The sequence below is a fragment of the Charadrius vociferus genome, unplaced genomic scaffold, assembly GCF_000708025.1.
Source record: "Charadrius vociferus isolate BGI_N301 unplaced genomic scaffold, ASM70802v2 scaffold384, whole genome shotgun sequence".
Classification (NCBI taxonomy): domain Eukaryota; kingdom Metazoa; phylum Chordata; class Aves; order Charadriiformes; family Charadriidae; genus Charadrius; species Charadrius vociferus.
The window spans coordinates 1,133,713-1,151,233 of NW_009648234.1; the positions used below are offsets into that span (position 1 = coordinate 1,133,713).

At 39.5% G+C, this 17,521-nt stretch overlaps 1 protein-coding gene across 1 annotated transcript in view; it reads left to right on the forward strand.

The window, feature by feature from the left end:
* PPP2R2A (protein phosphatase 2, regulatory subunit B, alpha) overlaps positions 1-9,993 on the forward strand; it is a 38,340-nt gene extending 28,347 nt beyond the window's left edge. Inside the window, exons 3-10 of the mRNA XM_009884133.1 lie at positions 179-276; positions 3,656-3,821; positions 4,375-4,487; positions 4,758-4,935; positions 5,847-6,011; positions 6,610-6,779; positions 7,611-7,702; positions 8,990-9,993. Coding sequence (XP_009882435.1) covers positions 179-276; positions 3,656-3,821; positions 4,375-4,487; positions 4,758-4,935; positions 5,847-6,011; positions 6,610-6,779; positions 7,611-7,702; positions 8,990-9,269 — 1,262 coding nt within the window. The 3' untranslated portion in view covers positions 9,270-9,993. The remainder of the gene's footprint in view (positions 1-178; positions 277-3,655; positions 3,822-4,374; positions 4,488-4,757; positions 4,936-5,846; positions 6,012-6,609; positions 6,780-7,610; positions 7,703-8,989) is intronic.
* The last annotated feature ends 7,528 nt before the right edge of the window (positions 9,994-17,521 follow it).

A 17,521-nucleotide genomic window follows, 5' to 3' on the forward strand; every position in this document is an offset into this window, starting at 1 on the left:
GCTTAAAAAAAAATACTTCTATATTTTTTAAGAAATCTCTACATGTATTTTATAACATAAGTATACTTAAACTGAATTGAAGTATGCATTTTCTTTTTACTTATAATCGTAGCTTTCTTGGCCACTTAGTATTTAGAAGAATTATTAATTTGTGGGCTTTATTTTTGTCCCTATGCAGCGGATATAATTTCTACAGTAGAATTTAACCATTCTGGAGAGTTGTTAGCAACAGGAGACAAAGGAGGCAGAGTTGTCATCTTTCAACAGGAGCAGGAGGTAAGTGCTAACTACTTCAAGGATATTTCATGTTCTCCTCTGTTCCTATTCATTCTCTTTTTAAAGAAAAGGAGCATGCTTTCATAAAAAACTTTACACAAAGTGTAATAAGTCATTAAAATTATGGAATTTAAGAGTGAAGAAATTGAGAACTTTGTGACACTGTTTGAAATTAATTTCTTTTTAAATGCTCTTTAGCTGTGTTCTAAATGGTGTTTAAAGTGGAAAAAAAGAGGGGGTCAGGACACACAAAGACCTTGGGGAAGCTAAAGTTGTTTTACAGTGACTCTGCTTGGCTGTAATTATTATTTTAGATGTCACTGTAGTTAGGGAAATAAAATTTTTCCCTTAAGTGAGTATGTAGTTGTGACCTAAGATGTCCTTTTCCATTCTGATATCAATCAGGTAAAATCAGATAATCATAGTAGCAAAGGTATCTTTTCATTTTATACTTGTTCTTTTGGTCTTTTCAGAATTCTGCAGACAAATCTTCTAATGCCAGGAAAGGGTTTCTCATCCCACTTTATTGGTGGGAAAGCTGAGATGGAGTGCTTGATTTTTAACAGAGGCCATAGTTAGAAATTGACTTGGTTAGAATTTATTTCAGGGAGAGGGTAAAAAGTCACTTTTGTCATCTCACTGCCTAGAAAAATCATGTTGCTACTTCTTTCCTTAGTGTTTCATTCAATTTAAATTCTAAAAATCCTAAACCTTAAGAATTCCTCAGTTCCCCAGAACAAGTTGCTGTCTGCTGGTGCCAGGCAATTTGAGTGCAGTGCCTTCACTGTGGTCAGTTGGTGCCATCTAGTGGGACATTCCTGACTGACTAGCCTCTTCTGAGTTTCTTTGGTTGGAGTCTGAGATGAACATAGTATGTAGAGTATCCTTACTGTAATCTTCCTGCAGTTTTGGGCCCTAACTCTTGTGGTTTTGGTGGTTTGGTTGGGGGTTTTTTGTTTGTTTTGGGGTTTTGGGGGGGGGGTTGGTTTTTTGTTGGGTTTTTTTTTTGTTTGTTTGTTTTTTTAATCTGAGTTTTAGTTTGCATCATTTATGGATCCTTTACTTTAACGTAGCTTAAAGCTTAAATAGCTAATTGCCTGTTCTCAAGTGAGTTGTCTTTAAATGGCTACTTAAGTTTTTCATGCATAACCCATGGCTCATATCCATACAATCTGTGAGTCCAGGTATAGTAACAGTCACCTGGGTTATCAGATTAAGTTGCACAGAATTGTTTTTGGCATAATTTGGCTCCTCGGTGTTTAGGGAATGAACAATGGGGACTTGGATCCCTAATGCATTACTGGTTAGTTATGCCATATGCGCTACTGTCTAGAGCAACTTTTATATGTAAAAGTGTCTACAAGACAATTAAGTGTTTTAGTTGGACTTATGTGCCACCTTCCTATCCCACTGCATTCCATAGTGCTTTACAGACCATACATACAGACAAGTTCTCTGTATAGACTTATACAAGCTTGTGTAGCTTTACACACTGCCAAAATGCTGCCACCTCTGGGTTGGAATGTGGCAGCCCTTCTGCAACGCAAAGCAAGCGACATTGCATAAGTATCACGCAGGAAATGAATACTGTATGTAATTGAAACTGAAGGAGGAATTTGCGTAGGCAGCCTGTAATTACCTAAATCGGAATTTAACATAAGGCACTTGAGCCAACACCTCTGCTTGCTGTGTTTTGGGGTTGGTTTGGGTTTTTTTTTCCTTTTTCGGAGTGCCATGAAACGGTCTGATGGTTTAAATCTTGCTTTTATCTGAAGGATGGATTTTGTGTATTATTCTAGTCCTGTAGAGTTTTACTAGAATACACAAGAAGTATATTTAAGACTCAATCCTTATGGTAAGTATGGAATTGAAGGAAAGTTCCCTCAGTCATGACCAGCGTTTCCTAAAGCACAATAGGTTTACTTCAGAAGTCGCCTGTTCTATGCAGTGACCCTGCTTAACTTGTTAGACCTAACTGAAACTGAGAACAGAGTTCCTTCCCTTCTGTAGGGTGGGAAAGCCAGTATAATTGATAGGTGTGGTACATCATTCTGGTGCCAAATCTTATTTCTAAGCATTTTTTCCACTTTTCCCTCCCCCACAGCTTATTGTAAAATGTAAGAATTCCTGCCAGCTATTAATGTAAGGGTATGAAGCAAGAGAAGATGATGCAAGGAATGTGACAAATGTGGGCTAGCAAGGATCATATCAAGAAGTATGTTTTAGCGAGGTATTAGGGATGAGATGAATGGATGGACACGAGACACAAGAGAAGGAAGGAGCAAAGTCCCTGGTCAGGAACGTATCACAGGAAAGGCATTTGATGGTGCAACCTCTTGAAATGGGTGGAACAGGAATATATCACAAAATTAAGCTTGAATTAATTTCAAGTACACCTAGTGAGCACTATTTCAGAAACAGTTCCAGTTTTCTGTCACCTTACCTATTGGAGGGAATTTAAGGTTCAGCACATGCAGTGCAATATCAGTGTTGGGAAGCCACTGCCTAAAACATAGCTTTTTGAAAGAGGAATTATGCAAGTTTGGAGGTTTTTTGTTTTCCCAAACCGTTTCATCCTGAACAGGCTAACTGCAGGTGTGACTTTTAATGCCAAAGCTTTTTTCGCCTCACCTCCCGAATGAGGAAGAAAAAGCTTCTTAAGCAGTTTAGAAGGTCTCAGAGAATGTGGAGATTACAAACCAAAATAGTGGAGCTGCTTGTATAAATTTAGAGGTGGCACATGGGATTCCCACAGTGTGCCTAGCAAGCTGAATGTACCCACAGAGTAGATTAGCCATATGTGTGGCTGTGTATTTCTCCTGGGGAATATTATCCTTAAAAAAACAAAGACAGAAAAATTAAAGATGAGAGAATGGTGAAGCCTTTGAGTTTTTGTTTTTTTTTTTTTAAAAAAAACCAAACAAAATTTACCATGCCTAGAATGTTTAGGCAAAATGTTAGTTTGTAAGTTCAGCTGCTCAGAGTTAACATGAGAACTTGGTGTAGGTACTATTCACGTGGCTGAGGGAATTTCTGGAAACTTTAGGAATCAAAAGCTGCTGTGATAACTGTCTTTTCTCTGATGCTTTCTTAGCCAAAATAGTAGAAACTCTAATCAAGTTCTTGCAAAAGAGATGATCCTCATTTCGTCTTTTCTACAGACTCGTTAAAATAAGGCAAGTTGTACACCAAATGATACTCTTGGCAAATCTGGCATAGGCAACAATAGAGTGTAGAGGTCTTGACCTATTCTTATGCTAATTAGCAGCCTGCCTATATATCTTGCTGCATAAATATCTAGTTCTGGCTTCTGCCTGCAGCCTTGAAAAGCATTCTATACATTGCATACGTTATCTTGATCGTTTAATTCTCTTTTTAGAACAAAACCCAGTCTCACAGTAGGGGAGAATACAATGTTTACAGTACCTTTCAAAGCCATGAACCAGAGTTTGACTACTTGAAAAGTTTAGAAATTGAAGAGAAGATCAACAAAATTAGGTGGTTACCCCAGAAAAATGCTGCTCAGTTTTTATTGTCTACAAATGGTAAGTTATGACTTAATAGTTAATTTTGCACGGTAACCTATTGTTACATAGGTTTGCTATTAGGATTTTGTCTAATCCTCTCCACTTTCAAAAGACTGGAAGCAAGTTGGTTTTAAATGCAAGTATCTAGGGATGCGGCTACACAGGAGTTATGCTGTGTAACTCTGCTGCTGTCCTGGCTTGCCTGGATGCAGAAGCCCCACAACGTGGGGTGATGTATTAGTCGTTTCTGATATGGTTGCTTTATAGCAAAGTGGCTTAGCTGAGCTGTCATTCAGTACCTTCGTATGTGTGAGAGCTTATATTAGTCATTCATAACAATCCTGATTCTAACTGAAACTTGCTATAACTTTTATAAAAAGAACAAACTGTGGAGGAGGTTTTTTTAATGCTTTTTATCTTGTCTTGTTTTTGCCAAGCAGTATTTTTGTCTTTTTTGGTACATGTAGGTGGTCTTGTCTTCTTTGAAGGCTTCGTGTTAAAAGTGCATCAGCTGTGAAGACTAGTATCTTTGCTAGAGCTTCGATTTTGAATTATGGCTGTTTTATTTCAGATAAAACAATAAAGTTATGGAAAATCAGTGAAAGGGACAAGAGACCAGAGGGTTATAATTTAAAAGAAGAAGATGGACGGTATAGGGATCCTACTACAGTTACAACACTACGGGTGAGTAGTTCATTCTCTGTGAATTAGCCACATTCAAGTGATTTCTCCTCTTCCCTCCGTACCTGGAACTGAGATTAGCCTGTGGCTCAGTGAGTAACTGCCCAGATTATTAACTTTACATTTTCTGTGATGCCAGTTGGCAAACATTTACTTCTGAGGTGATTTTGAGATATTTTAATTGGCTTGGTCTATTGAAGGGCTGTGATTATGGCTGCCAATGTGTTTGTAGTACACGTGCATCTCAAACTTCCATTCCTTTGTATTTTGCAGGTGCCAGTATTCAGGCCCATGGACCTCATGGTTGAAGCTAGTCCGCGAAGAATATTTGCCAACGCTCACACGTATCACATTAATTCCATCTCCATTAATAGTGATTATGAAACGTACTTATCTGCAGATGACTTGCGGATTAACCTGTGGCACCTAGAAATTACAGACAGAAGTTTTAGTATCTTTTTTTTGTGTTGTTTTGTATGGGTTTTGTATTGTTCGGTTGCAACAAAACTGTTGGATTTTATTTCCTTTCATGAAGAGCTTTTTGTGTAGCATGTTTCTCCATACCCGGTTGTTTCTCCGTTGTAGCTGTAAGGGCTTTTACTTCTGGAGAGGTAGCTCAGCATGAGCAGTATAAGGAGAAGTAGTCATTTGCATGGTGAAAAAAAAAAGAAGAAAAAAAAACCACTATCTTGTGAAAATTGTCTTGACTTGCAGTAAGAAGCAAGTCAGAAGCACTGTCCTTATCTCACCATCCTTATCTCAACAACGTGTATTCTTTTCTGCCTTCTAACCTAACCATTTGCCCCTCTCACATGTGCACCTACAAACGTTGCAGGCAGCAGGATCACAGAAACATGTATTCAGTCCCATTGCTGGGAGCAGAGGCTTGTGGACAAATCAGCAGGATCCTGAGCAGAAATTGCACATGCCTTCTTTATAATGTAGTAACGTAACTAGAATTTAAGCAAAATAAAGTTCTGTGTGAAAAAACTTGGGTGACATATATGGAGCATAGAATTAATTACTGCTGAAGTGGAGCAAAAAATTAAGCAGGCTTGAGCTGTTATTAGAATTAACTTCAAACAGATACAGAATGCAGCATTATGGTCTTGTTTTCTAGACAAATTGTGGAACTTAATTTTGACTTTTTATCCAGTTTTTGACTGGGTCCCACAGACTTTGACATGGATGTCTTATTCCACTTATAAATTCCAAGCATGATTTTGCTTTTATTGGCTTGTTTTGATTCTTTTTGGCTATTTCAGATGTACTTTGGTGAACTGGAGAAACATTGCTGAGTACATTTAAAGCTGAAAAACACGTAATGAAAACTGGAGAAAATTTCTTAACAAAATGCTGTAGATATTGTAGATATTAAACCTGCCAACATGGAAGAGCTCACAGAGGTGATAACAGCTGCAGAGTTCCATCCAAACAGCTGTAATACATTTGTATACAGCAGCAGTAAAGGAACGATTCGTCTCTGTGATATGAGAGCATCAGCGCTCTGTGACAGACACTCAAAATGTAAGTTCTGTCCTGCATTGTTTATTGTCTTTTTGTGGAGTATGATATCTTGTAGTTAGATGAAACTAAGCTCTCAATAAGAATCTATTAAAAGCTGAAGCATGTGTGTATATATTTGTATTGGATTTCTGTAGTATATTGAATAGATCTAAAACATAAAATCTAAATAAATCTTAGGATTAGATTCATATTTAGCCACAGTAGAAGTCATGAATAAAATTATTAGCAGCTTAAGCTGGGGAGTCTGCCTAGACGATAGGAGTCAGAATGGCTTTCTGCAGACTTCAGGAGGTCAAGTACTAGTTGAGTTTGGTCTGTAATTGCTGCTTGATATCTTACATGTGTGAATGAAGACTCTGAATACTAGCAAGTAGTTCACTTATTTAGAAGCTGACCTTGACTTGCTACGAAAATAAAATATTTCAGAGTATGGAAATTGTATTATAAGGCCTTCTTGTTGAAACTTATTGTATATAATGCAGGCAAAGTAGCCCAACGTGGCAAGCTTATTGAGAAAATGTTAACCTAATTTGGGTGTATCTTGTATTGGAAGAGACATTAACTTACCTCTTGAAATGCCTATCTTCTTTTTATACAGTGTTTGAAGAACCAGAAGATCCTAGCAACAGATCATTTTTCTCTGAAATTATCTCTTCCATATCTGATGTCAAATTTAGCCATAGTGGTCGATATATGATGACTAGAGATTACCTGTCAGTGAAGATCTGGGATTTAAATATGGAAAATAGACCTGTGGAAACATACCAGGTATTCAGTGAAGATGATGTAGACTAGAAATTAAAACCTAGAAGCATACTGCATCTTACTAATAGTCTTGATGTGGCAGTTAAGTTTTTGTCTATAGATCACTATGTCCAAAGCAAAACATCAATGAGATTTGTGGGTTCCACGCAAGTGCTAAAGGATCTTGCTATTTGCAGGCTGACTGCAGAACCCAAAACTATGTTTGGGTATGAAAAAGCCTCTGTTTTACATGATGGAAATGTGGAAGGGTAATCTTCAGCCCTGAGACAGCATAGCTCTCTTAGAGTCTTCAGTTGACTTTATATTCTCCTGTTCTTTCCTGGAGAAAATAGGAGGTAAAACACTTCCTTTGCAGAAAATGTTTTTAGCTGGCACTGAAAATTGCTGTGGTGGTTTCTTCGTAAGAAAACTTATGAAGAGATCCTCTTCATCATATGGAGGAAGATCAGTCACCAAGGCATGATTTTTCGAAATAAGCAAGGTCTGATAAAGCCTTTCAGGTATCTAAAAGGGTAGTGAGTGTGTGATAACTGCTCAGAGAGGTCAAGTATTTTGACGAATTGCCAGGTTTGGGGACGATGTCTCTTTCCTACCCCAAGTCACTTGCTGTTATTTGTGTTCATTTGAAATCTCTGTCGAGCAGATGTTAATTCATGCACCTATTCATTTTGCTCTTTATCCATACAGTCAGAGGAGGGAGCTGTGTGCCCTCCTGGGGATAGGGTGTAAGCACTGTTAGATACTTAATTACTTTTGGAACAGAATCTATGAAGGTTATTTTACAGGTATGCAAGTTCAGTATTCATTCAGTTAATCTCACTAATTTCTTTCCAGGTGCATGAATACCTCAGAAGTAAACTTTGTTCACTGTATGAGAATGATTGCATTTTTGACAAATTTGAATGCTGTTGGAATGGATCAGACAGGCAAGTTTAATTATTCTCTATATGCACTTAAGACCCTTCCAAGTTTTTCTTAAAATGAGCAACTTGAAGCATGACCTCAAATATCTGTCTGGTTTTATTCAGGGATAATATTTTAGTACTTCAGTAGACTTTAACATATGTATACTTAACCCTTGAAATTGTAGCACAGGATTATAGAGAATTGCCTTAATGTACTAAAGAATTGTAGAGTTTAACTAGAAATTGAGTTTTGTCACTTTGCCAGAATGAAATATTAAGTCAACTGTTCCAGCTGCTTAAACAGGAGAGATGGGTGAAGCAGCAAGATTAAAGGTGGTTTTCTGCAAACTTTAACTGGTGAAATACTACCAGTACCCTAATCCACTAGGTTTATTATCCCTAGTGTTTATCTTTTTGGGGCGCTGCCGCCCCCCATTGTCTCTTATGATCTGCCTTTGGAATGATTTGTATGGGAATAAGGCCTATGCACTCAAAGCTGTTGTCTGATTGTACGCTCTACCTGTAAGAATCTGCACCAGGGCTATTGGGGAACCTGTGTCTGTTTTCTGTTTAAGCTGCCTTGTCAAAAGGTAGAAAACTTGGTGGTGGGGGGGGAACTTCTAGAAATTTTCTTTTGTACAATGAGTTGTCAAGTTTGCCTCGCTCCGGCATGGTTGACTAGCCAGTAATACCGTTTAAGATAGCTATTGCTTTTGTGTTAATCACGTCGTGAACTGCTTATTTGCTAGATCTAAATGAGCTCAGGGTATCCCTATCAGTATTGTCAGTGCTTTTTTTTTTTTACTCAATATCTGTCTGCTCAAATGTTTTTTTTTGAGGCAAAGGAAGGACAGGGAAACTTCTAAGTATATTTGTCTTACTGAAAAGCTGATATAAAATAAGGATCTCCTATAAGGTATTGTCACAAACTGGGTAAGTTAGTACCTAAATTCACGCAACTTGCCGTAACTAAAATTATGTGGCTAAAAGTCTAATGTATTTGGCTTTCATTAGATCCCTTCCCCATGTGAGGATGAGAAGCAGATTTGAATTATGACACTTGAACTGCTTAGATAACAAAGTGTGTACCTTAAAAGGTCCAGTTAAGGAAAAAGATTCCTTTTTTGTTTTAAAAAATAATCTATAAAACATTCAAATGCCTTAGTTTAGATTGGAGAAGGTATGGGCAAGGACGCCTGCTTTCTGCTTATATAATAAGGCATGATCTTAATTGGGACCCTCGGGTTTCATAAAAAGAGAGGTTATTTTCCACAGAACTGTTACTTTCTTCCTTCCCCCTCTCTGCAGCATTGTCATGACGGGATCTTACAACAACTTCTTCAGAATGTTTGACAGAAACACAAAGCGAGACATCACCTTAGAGGCATCCCGGGAAAACAATAAACCCCGTACGGTTTTGAAGCCACGTAAAGTATGCGCAAGTGGTAAGCGAAAGAAGGATGAAATCAGTGTTGACAGCCTAGACTTCAACAAGAAGATTCTACACACAGCCTGGCATCCCAAGGAAAACATCATTGCTGTAGCTACTACAAACAACTTGTATATATTTCAAGACAAAATGAATTAGGGTTGGCATTCCTACCTGAAGAGTCCACTTCCTGCATAGTTGAAATAGTTGAATCTAGCATTTGTACCTGTAAACGAAAGAGAATGAGAGGTCCATTATGGCACCCCTTTCCAGTGTTTAAAAATGTGCCATATGACAACACACTTTTATAGCTACATGGAGAAAGCTCTGTTGATCTGTCACTGCGTTCTTCTCCATGTCTGCTAGCCATTTAGGTGAGGATAGGGCACTTTTTAATTTAAATGACTACTTGCACCATCTTGCCTAATGGACTAGATTGGACTGTATCAACATCGGTTTACTCCACTTTTTATGCCTTCCATTGTGATGACGTCAAACACAGGGAAAGCCTTCAATCATGCTATGGAATTTAATTGTGTAACCTCATTACTGTATCATTCGTGGCCCCCTTTTTTTATTAAATACAGCTCATTCTTGCTGTGGCTTGTAGCATTCCTCCTCCTCCTGGCCTCCTGGACTCCCCCTTTCCCTTTCATCCCCCTCCACCTAGCTTTGGTGGTGGTGTATAGAAAAAAAAGAAACAAAATAAAGCACATGAAATGGGTCCGTTTGGGGTCAGTGGTAAAGGGGGTCTGTGTTGCAACAAATGTTTTAATAAACAGTTGACTGTAATCACTCCTTGCCATGTCTGGCACCAAAAAAGAGAAAATAAGGAAAAAAAAAAAACCAAACAAACTACTGAATAAAAGTGACAAAGAATGGAGAATCTGTTTTCTTTTTTTTAATCTACCTCTTTATACAAATACTCTGTGTTTTACCTTAGATGCATGAAAATAAAATGATGTTTTTTGTAATGATTTTAACCAGTATTAATTATTTTTCATGGGAATGAAGAGAGGGAGGGATTTCACAAGTATCTGCATTCGTTCATGAATGACAAGAATACCAGCCGTAGTATGCATTGACCACTTCCACTTCAAAACCATAAACTGCTGTCAGATTTTGCAGTAATCTGAACAGGTCAGTTACTGTTCCAGTATCCTTGAAGGCTCTTTTTTAAACTATTGCTTAAATTGGAACGGGAATAGAATTTTCAGGTTTTAGAATCCATTTTATGGGACTAACGTCTTAATGTTTAGTTTCGTCCTGGTTTTAATGCCTTGTTTTAGGATACAATACCTTTAATGCCTTGTTTAGAGTACGAAGTCCCCTGTGGCTTTTTAAAAAGTTGTCTGAATTCTTGTCTGGCAGTATGATGTTATGTAGTACAAAATACCAAGTGATTACATAGATAATAACAACACTGCATTCTGAGATGCTCTATTTTCTGTATTTTATTGCTATCAGTAACTGAGTGGAAATGTAGTTTTACCATGCAAGTGTTTTTTCTGGCTTTTGGCTTTGCAAAGTTATTGCACTTACAGAAATGTTAAATGGTGCAACGATCAGAAAATACGTGGAGTACAGAAGCTGCATGAAATAAGTGTTCATAGCTATTTGCGAGATTTAAACTCTTCAGCAAATAAGGCTTATCCAAAGATGAACTAGATATTGATGCTTTATAAGGCTCATGAGTTTTTACCTCCAGATATTTTTGCTAATTGTGCTTTTAGGTTTACTCTTCCTTCATGGAAATGTTCAGAATGAAGTTTAAAGTCATAGTGAACTTACCTTGACTGGGAGAATTTTCACTTTTCAGTTAACTATATTTAAATTATTTCTGTGGCTTAGTTATAGGTAGTTATTATAATGCCTCTATTGTTTGATCAACTAAGATACTGTTTCTGCTGTAAAATTATGGCTGGGTTAGAGGTGGTTAAAAAGACTACTATTGCAGTCATACTTTAATTTCTTTAAGTCCTTGTGCAGTGGTTTGAAAATGTAAAAATTCTAATATTAGTAGATCTGGTTCTCTTAAATACAGTATTTGTCTTGTAACATGCATGCCTGACCATGAGCCTTTGTAAGGATTTTACTTTTTTCTCACCTGTTAGCCTTGTAAAAAATTTAACTGCCCCAGGGACAGCAACTGTTCTCCAATGGATGAATAAACTAGTCGGCCCTACTCCTCCTCACATAGCATGTGACTAATTTTACTCAAATGACTATACTTGCTAATAATTAAGGAAACAACTTGTTGAGTAACGTTAATCATGTGTATAGGTGTTTACAGGATCAGGGCCAAGGTTTTTTCTTTATCTTATCGCAAGGGCAAAAAGAGGTAATTAGATGCTGCTTTTGCATCAGAGCTGGTACAATTCATCTCCATTTTGTGAAGAACGGCGTTTAATGACTGCTGTTGGGGGAAGATTGAGGGTCGTGCTATCAAGACTGCTGCTCTGGTCTGTATCTGTATATCCCGAATGATGCACTGAATACCTGAAAAGTTGCTTAGTGCAGACGCAAAAGGAAGTGAGGATGTGACGGCGACACAGGACTGGACAGGTAGATTTCACACAGAACAAAGTGCAGCCTTCTAGCAATACTACATTCAAGCGAAACTGCCTCTCGGACCTCAGCTGTGCATGTTGGGATGGAATCGGGGGGGTTTAAGCTAGTTTTGGGAAAGATTTTTGGTTTTGTCAGTAGCAGTGATCCCCAGCATGGCATCTGAGGTTTAATTTATCCTCACCAAAACCAGCTACTGACTTTGGTGTCGTACTATCCAACTAGATAATTCTCTAAGCACACTGTCCATTGACATATGTTGTAAATCTTATATTTTATTAATAAAAGTATGCATAGAATACACTTTGTCAGGTTGCTTTTTATCCTCTTTCCTGTCCCTCTCCTTTTCTCTATCTACAGGTATTTTTGCAATTACTGATCTCTTCCCTACTGCCTGTTGAACGGTACCCCATTCTAGTTTGTGTTGCCATTTCTGGGCCTTGCCTTGGACAGCCTGCCAGGCAGGGGGGTGTTGGGGTAATTCTGCCCTCCACCAGCACGCACAGTTACTGCAAAGCAGCCACTCCATTCTAGAGGTCTCGTCTAGTGCCCAGTGAAACCAAGGCAAATTCTCAATCCTTGAATGCCAGACTAAATACAGAAAAGGAGTTCTGTTCCCTAGTGTCTTGTCTCGAAGCCAGTGATGCTGCCTAAATGCCAACAACTACCACTTCAGTGGTTAGTATCTGCAAAACTACAATTGTACTCTGAACCACAGTGACACTTGCTGACTATTAACATTCAGTGTAAGTTGGTTATCTGACTGGTACAATGCTGAGGTGTCGGCAAGTTCTGTGCCTGAAGTCCCTTCACCATTGTCCTGCTGAGACGTGTCTGCTGTCTTGAGAATACGTTGAATATGCAGCAACACCCTGCTTGCCCTTACTGTTCTGTCAAGGCAGGGCTGTAATTTCTACTTCAGCATTTATTATTTAAATATGTATTCTTTTATTTTCAGACGAATTTGAAAAAGCTCAGTTAGTGCTGATAAGCAGAAAGCTGTACTTTTCCCCTGCCCCTTGGAAAGGGGCTGCTGGATGATGGAATACTAATATTTTTACCTTTTTTTTACTGGCAGCTTTGGAATTGATTGTTCCTGGACACAACACAGCTAGGAAGTAATTTCCTGTGCACTCTAGAGAAGGTGGATAGCCTCCCCATTCACAGTGTATGCTTCTGCCTGTAATCGAACAAAAAGATGTTTCCTTTTGCCCTTTCCCATGTAATTGGCTGTTGTAAATCGAAGGATTGGTGTATTTGAATCAGTGTGGGGAGAGGGGTGCTGGAAGTAAGGTTGCTGCGTAATGGCTGTCGATGTCTTGTGTGATTTGTCTATGTTTGCCCTTAGCAAACATCTAATTTAACCTGGTATAGAAAGGTTTGGGCTTGTAAAAATGAGCAGTGGAAGAAAGTGATAGCAGGGGCTGGAATAAAAACTGTAAGCTTTTCTTCCTACTGTGATATAGCTGACAAACTAAGACACAGTGTGAATTCTATTTCTCTATACAGTTCACCCTTGAACTTTAATAATCTCCACCTTATCCAAACAATCTATTGTTTGTTTCTCTTTTACAAGGAAACAGGGCTCAGTTTTTCCTGACACGGGTTTTTCTGTGTTTCTGCTTGCCACTAGGAGGCAAAATGTCACCAACGAGAGGTGGGTGCTTCAAAAATGAATGGAATCAAAGTTAGATGTTGCGACTGTCCCTCGAACTCATCTTTGGCATCGCCAGTCATCTACAAGGACTGTATGTTTGATCAGTTGCTGCTAAATATAAGATACAAGAACAGTGTTTCCAGCACACATCGTCACTGCCTCCAGCATAAAGAAACCAACCAAGGTGTGTTGGGAAAAGACTGACTTTGTGTTTGCTGGATGCTGAGGTGACATCCATCTTAGCAACAAGTTAGCATTTTTTTCACGTTTGGGGCACAGAAGTACTAAATAAAGAAAATAAAAGTAAGTACAGCACAATTAAGATTTTAGATCATTCTTTACTTAAACTGCTTCAAGCTTTGAGAACACCCTGGAACCATGAGAATAAAAGAGTGGGATTAGGTTGGCTCAGCTCTTTGACATCAATCAGGTGGCTTGTTACTTGTTTGATTTCAGTCATCTTAAAGGTTTTCTATAACTTTCTAGAAGAAAAACCTTTTTTATTGCACTCCAGTACAAAAGGCCTTTCCCAGGAGCTTATAGCTATTGTTTCTCTTCTATTAACATGTGGTTTTCTGTCCCTCCAACCTTGCTATTGTCATAGCATTTTCCATCCAAGGATTCAAATTACTTTACAAACATTAATTACATCATTCAACTGCCTTAAGGAACCTGTGTAGTGGTTACAGCACAGGGCTGAACGTCAGGACTTGTGAATGCTATTTCTGGCTCTGCATTGACTCACTCTATAATCTTGATCAATTTATTTCTGACTCAGAGATTTTAATAGTCCCACTTTACTGATAAATATTCATGCCATAAGTATTATGGCAAATGCTTCCTGAATGATGGAGATGACAAATACTCATGATGCTCACCTGTCGCTGTTAGGGTTGCAAAGGAGGATAGGGCTACCTAGGCAGGTTTTCTGTTCAACATCTTAAGTAGCCCATTGTTCTGTGTTCTGATTCCAGTCTAGAACGTATCTGCGGCTCTTCTACCTGTTTTATTAAATTATTTAAATTACTGCTTTCATTTTACTACATATAGCTAATTCTATTCCAGTGATATCCCAGAGACATCCAGATTTTCCACAAGATTAGAGATCCGATAGTCACGCAGGGTATGTAGTCGGTTTGGTAAGAAAGGTCAGCGTTACGAAAGGCAGATGTCAAATGTCCACACTTCAGTACTTGGATGCTTGTCAACATAGCATAGATGAACCGAGGATGGAAAACACTTGAAACCGGTATTCTAGTGTGGGGCTATTGTGACATACAGGCTTTTTCTCTAACTTGAAATAGTTCTGACACAAACAGGTAAAAAAAGTTATTTCTTTGCATATGTAATGGGGAAACAACAAAACACTAATGGAAACGTATCTGTGCCTTCAGCCTCTGATGGTGTTACTGTTGCTGAACTCCTACTGTGGGTATGGTAATATAAAACCCCACAATTTATACTCTTGTGGCTGCTGATGGGAGGAGTTTATCATATAAAAGGCTCCTTTAGTGCTGCTGGGAAGCAAAATGCTTCTATATATATAGTTATACGTGTGTGTATGTGATGGGACTTAAGTTACAAAGTTCCACCAAAAAGACTCTAGGCCTCAAAATAAACCTTACTTTAAGTGTTGACAAATGGAATGAAATTAGTAAAGGTGATTTCTCAATCTGTGAAGGCGAATTAAATAATCATTTGTGAGGAAGTTAGTCTTGCTGGTTCTTTTTGTTAGAGAATAAGAGTGAAAAATGAGATTAGAAACAGAAGAGTCCTAGTAATGCTCTGCTAACCACCATACGGAAAAGCTGTTCTGCCTTCAGGAATTGACTCGCTTGATTTTCAAGAGAAGAGGTATTCTTATCTTGAAATTAGTGATTTAGAAGAGCGTTTTTTTCTATATAAGATCATTTCATGAAAGCGACTTAGAATAGATAATTGGTACAGAAGCTACTCATGTTATGAATGAAGAAACCTCAGCGGCATAAAGTCGCCGTTTGCGTCTGTATCTCACTGCATCTGAAAGTCTCCTCCATGGAAATTCAGTGTTATCCCATTCTCAGTACAGCAGTATGTGCATAAATAGCCTGAGGTTGTCTTTGTTTTCATACTGAAAGGGAACTGTGGCAGACACTAATAATTTCACTTTTATAGCTATACTTTTGCATCCCAGTTAAGAACAAGTCCAATTTTGTTACACAAATGCCATCTTCTCTGAATTGTCTGCCAAGAATTAAAAAAACTGCCACGCATGAGGCTGGTTTGTCTGCCAAATGCTATCATTTCAGATGGGTATTACTTTTAATCTTAAAAACCATTAGTTCTTTCACAGTGTCTTAACTATATTTCACGGACCTACCACTTAGCTTAAAATTACCTAAGGCCAAAGCAAGACTAATGAGAGGGGAAAGAAGTGTTAGGAGCCTCGTACCATTGCGCCGTGCAGGTCTGGCAGGTTACCTCACAGCTGTTGCGTCCAGAGAGGAGGATTTGCTGCAATCCCTCATTTGGAAACACCTCTGCGCTGGAGGCCTGATGGGCACCGCCATATGGGCTGACAGCACAGAGCGGTGAAGGCTGATCCCGTTGTCTCTGGAAGCGGAACAGAACCAGTGATGTCCGATGAGACACAAAGAGCTGTGTGGGGACGGCCGGGCTCCCCCCACAATGCCATCCAGAAGGACCTGGACAGGCTGGAGAGGTGGCACTATGCCAACCTCATGAAGTTCAACCAGGCCAAATGCATAGCCTGGCACGTGCATTGGGGGCAATCCCAAGCACAAATCCCAGCTGGGCAGAGGCTAGATGGAGAGCAGCCCTGAGAAGAAGGACTTGGTGGGTTTGGTGGATGAGAAGCTCCCCATGAGCCAGCAATGTGCGCTGGCAGCCCAGCGAGCCCCCGGCACCCCGGGCTGCATCCCCAGCAGTGTGGCCAGCAGGGCGAGGGGGGATTGTGCCCCTCTGCTGCGCTCTGCTCTGGGGAGACCCCCCTGCAGTGCTGCCTCCAGCTTGGGGGGTCCCACCAGCAGAAGGAGACGGAGCTGTTGGAGCGGGGCCAGAGGAGGCCCCGGAGATGCTGGGAGGGCTGGAGCCCCTCTGCTGGGAGGACAGGCTGGGAGAGTTGGGGGGGTTCAGCCTGGAGAAGAGAAGGTGAAAAAGGGGAGACCTCAGAGCCCCTTCCAGTGCCTAATGGGGCTCCAGGAGAGCTGGGGAGGGACTCAGCATCAGGGAGGGGAGCGATGGGACGAGGGGGAATGGTATTATACTAAAACAGGGGAGATTGAGATGAGATATTGGGAAGAATTCTTGGCTGTGAGGGCGGTGAGCCCCTGGGGCAGGTTGCCCCGAGAAGCTGTGGCTGCCCCATCCCTGGAGGGGTTCAAGGCCAGGTTGGACGGGGCTTGGAGCAACCTGGGCTGGTGGGAGGTGGCCCTGCCCAGGGCAGGGGGGGGAACGAGATGGGCTTTAAAGGTCCCTTCCCTCCCAAACCATTCTGTGATTCTATGATCAATGTCTATATATGACTTAAACACACACAGGAGTGTATTAAGATCTTCAGAGACAAAGTCACTGCACAATGACAGTGCAAATACACAGTTAAATAACTTATGTGTCAACATGCTATTTTATTTTTAAATATGTTCTATGATACACGTGTGAAAATAGGAGGTTTTGAATGGCACAAGCTAATTCAATTTGACAAAAGTTCTGAAAAAGGACTTTATCTAGATTTATGATCAACATCTGCACGGTTCGTAAAAATACAATTTTTCCTTTCTGTCTATATGTACTCATGCTTGTATTGAACATTTCTATATTGTAATATATGGCCATATTAAAATGGAATGATAGCAAAAGCAGATTTTAAGGAACAGCAGCTCTGAAAATCACGCTTTGTGCCTGCAGTAGGGTGACACTATTGGACACTGTAAAATAAAGCCTCAACATAATGTTAGATAACATAATGTTAGAAAAGACCCCCCCTTTTTAAAGCAGACACTAAAAAGTAAGACAGTTCAAAGTTTGCCTGCATGATAAAACAGTCATTGTCTGGATCTGTTCTGAGAAGGGCCGGAGCAATCAAACTGCCACAGTCTAGTTTAGGAGGCAATGTGCACATAAATTATTCAGCACCTAAAATCTAAAAATCAATGCTTTACACTGCGTAATCCAGCTTAATGTAACA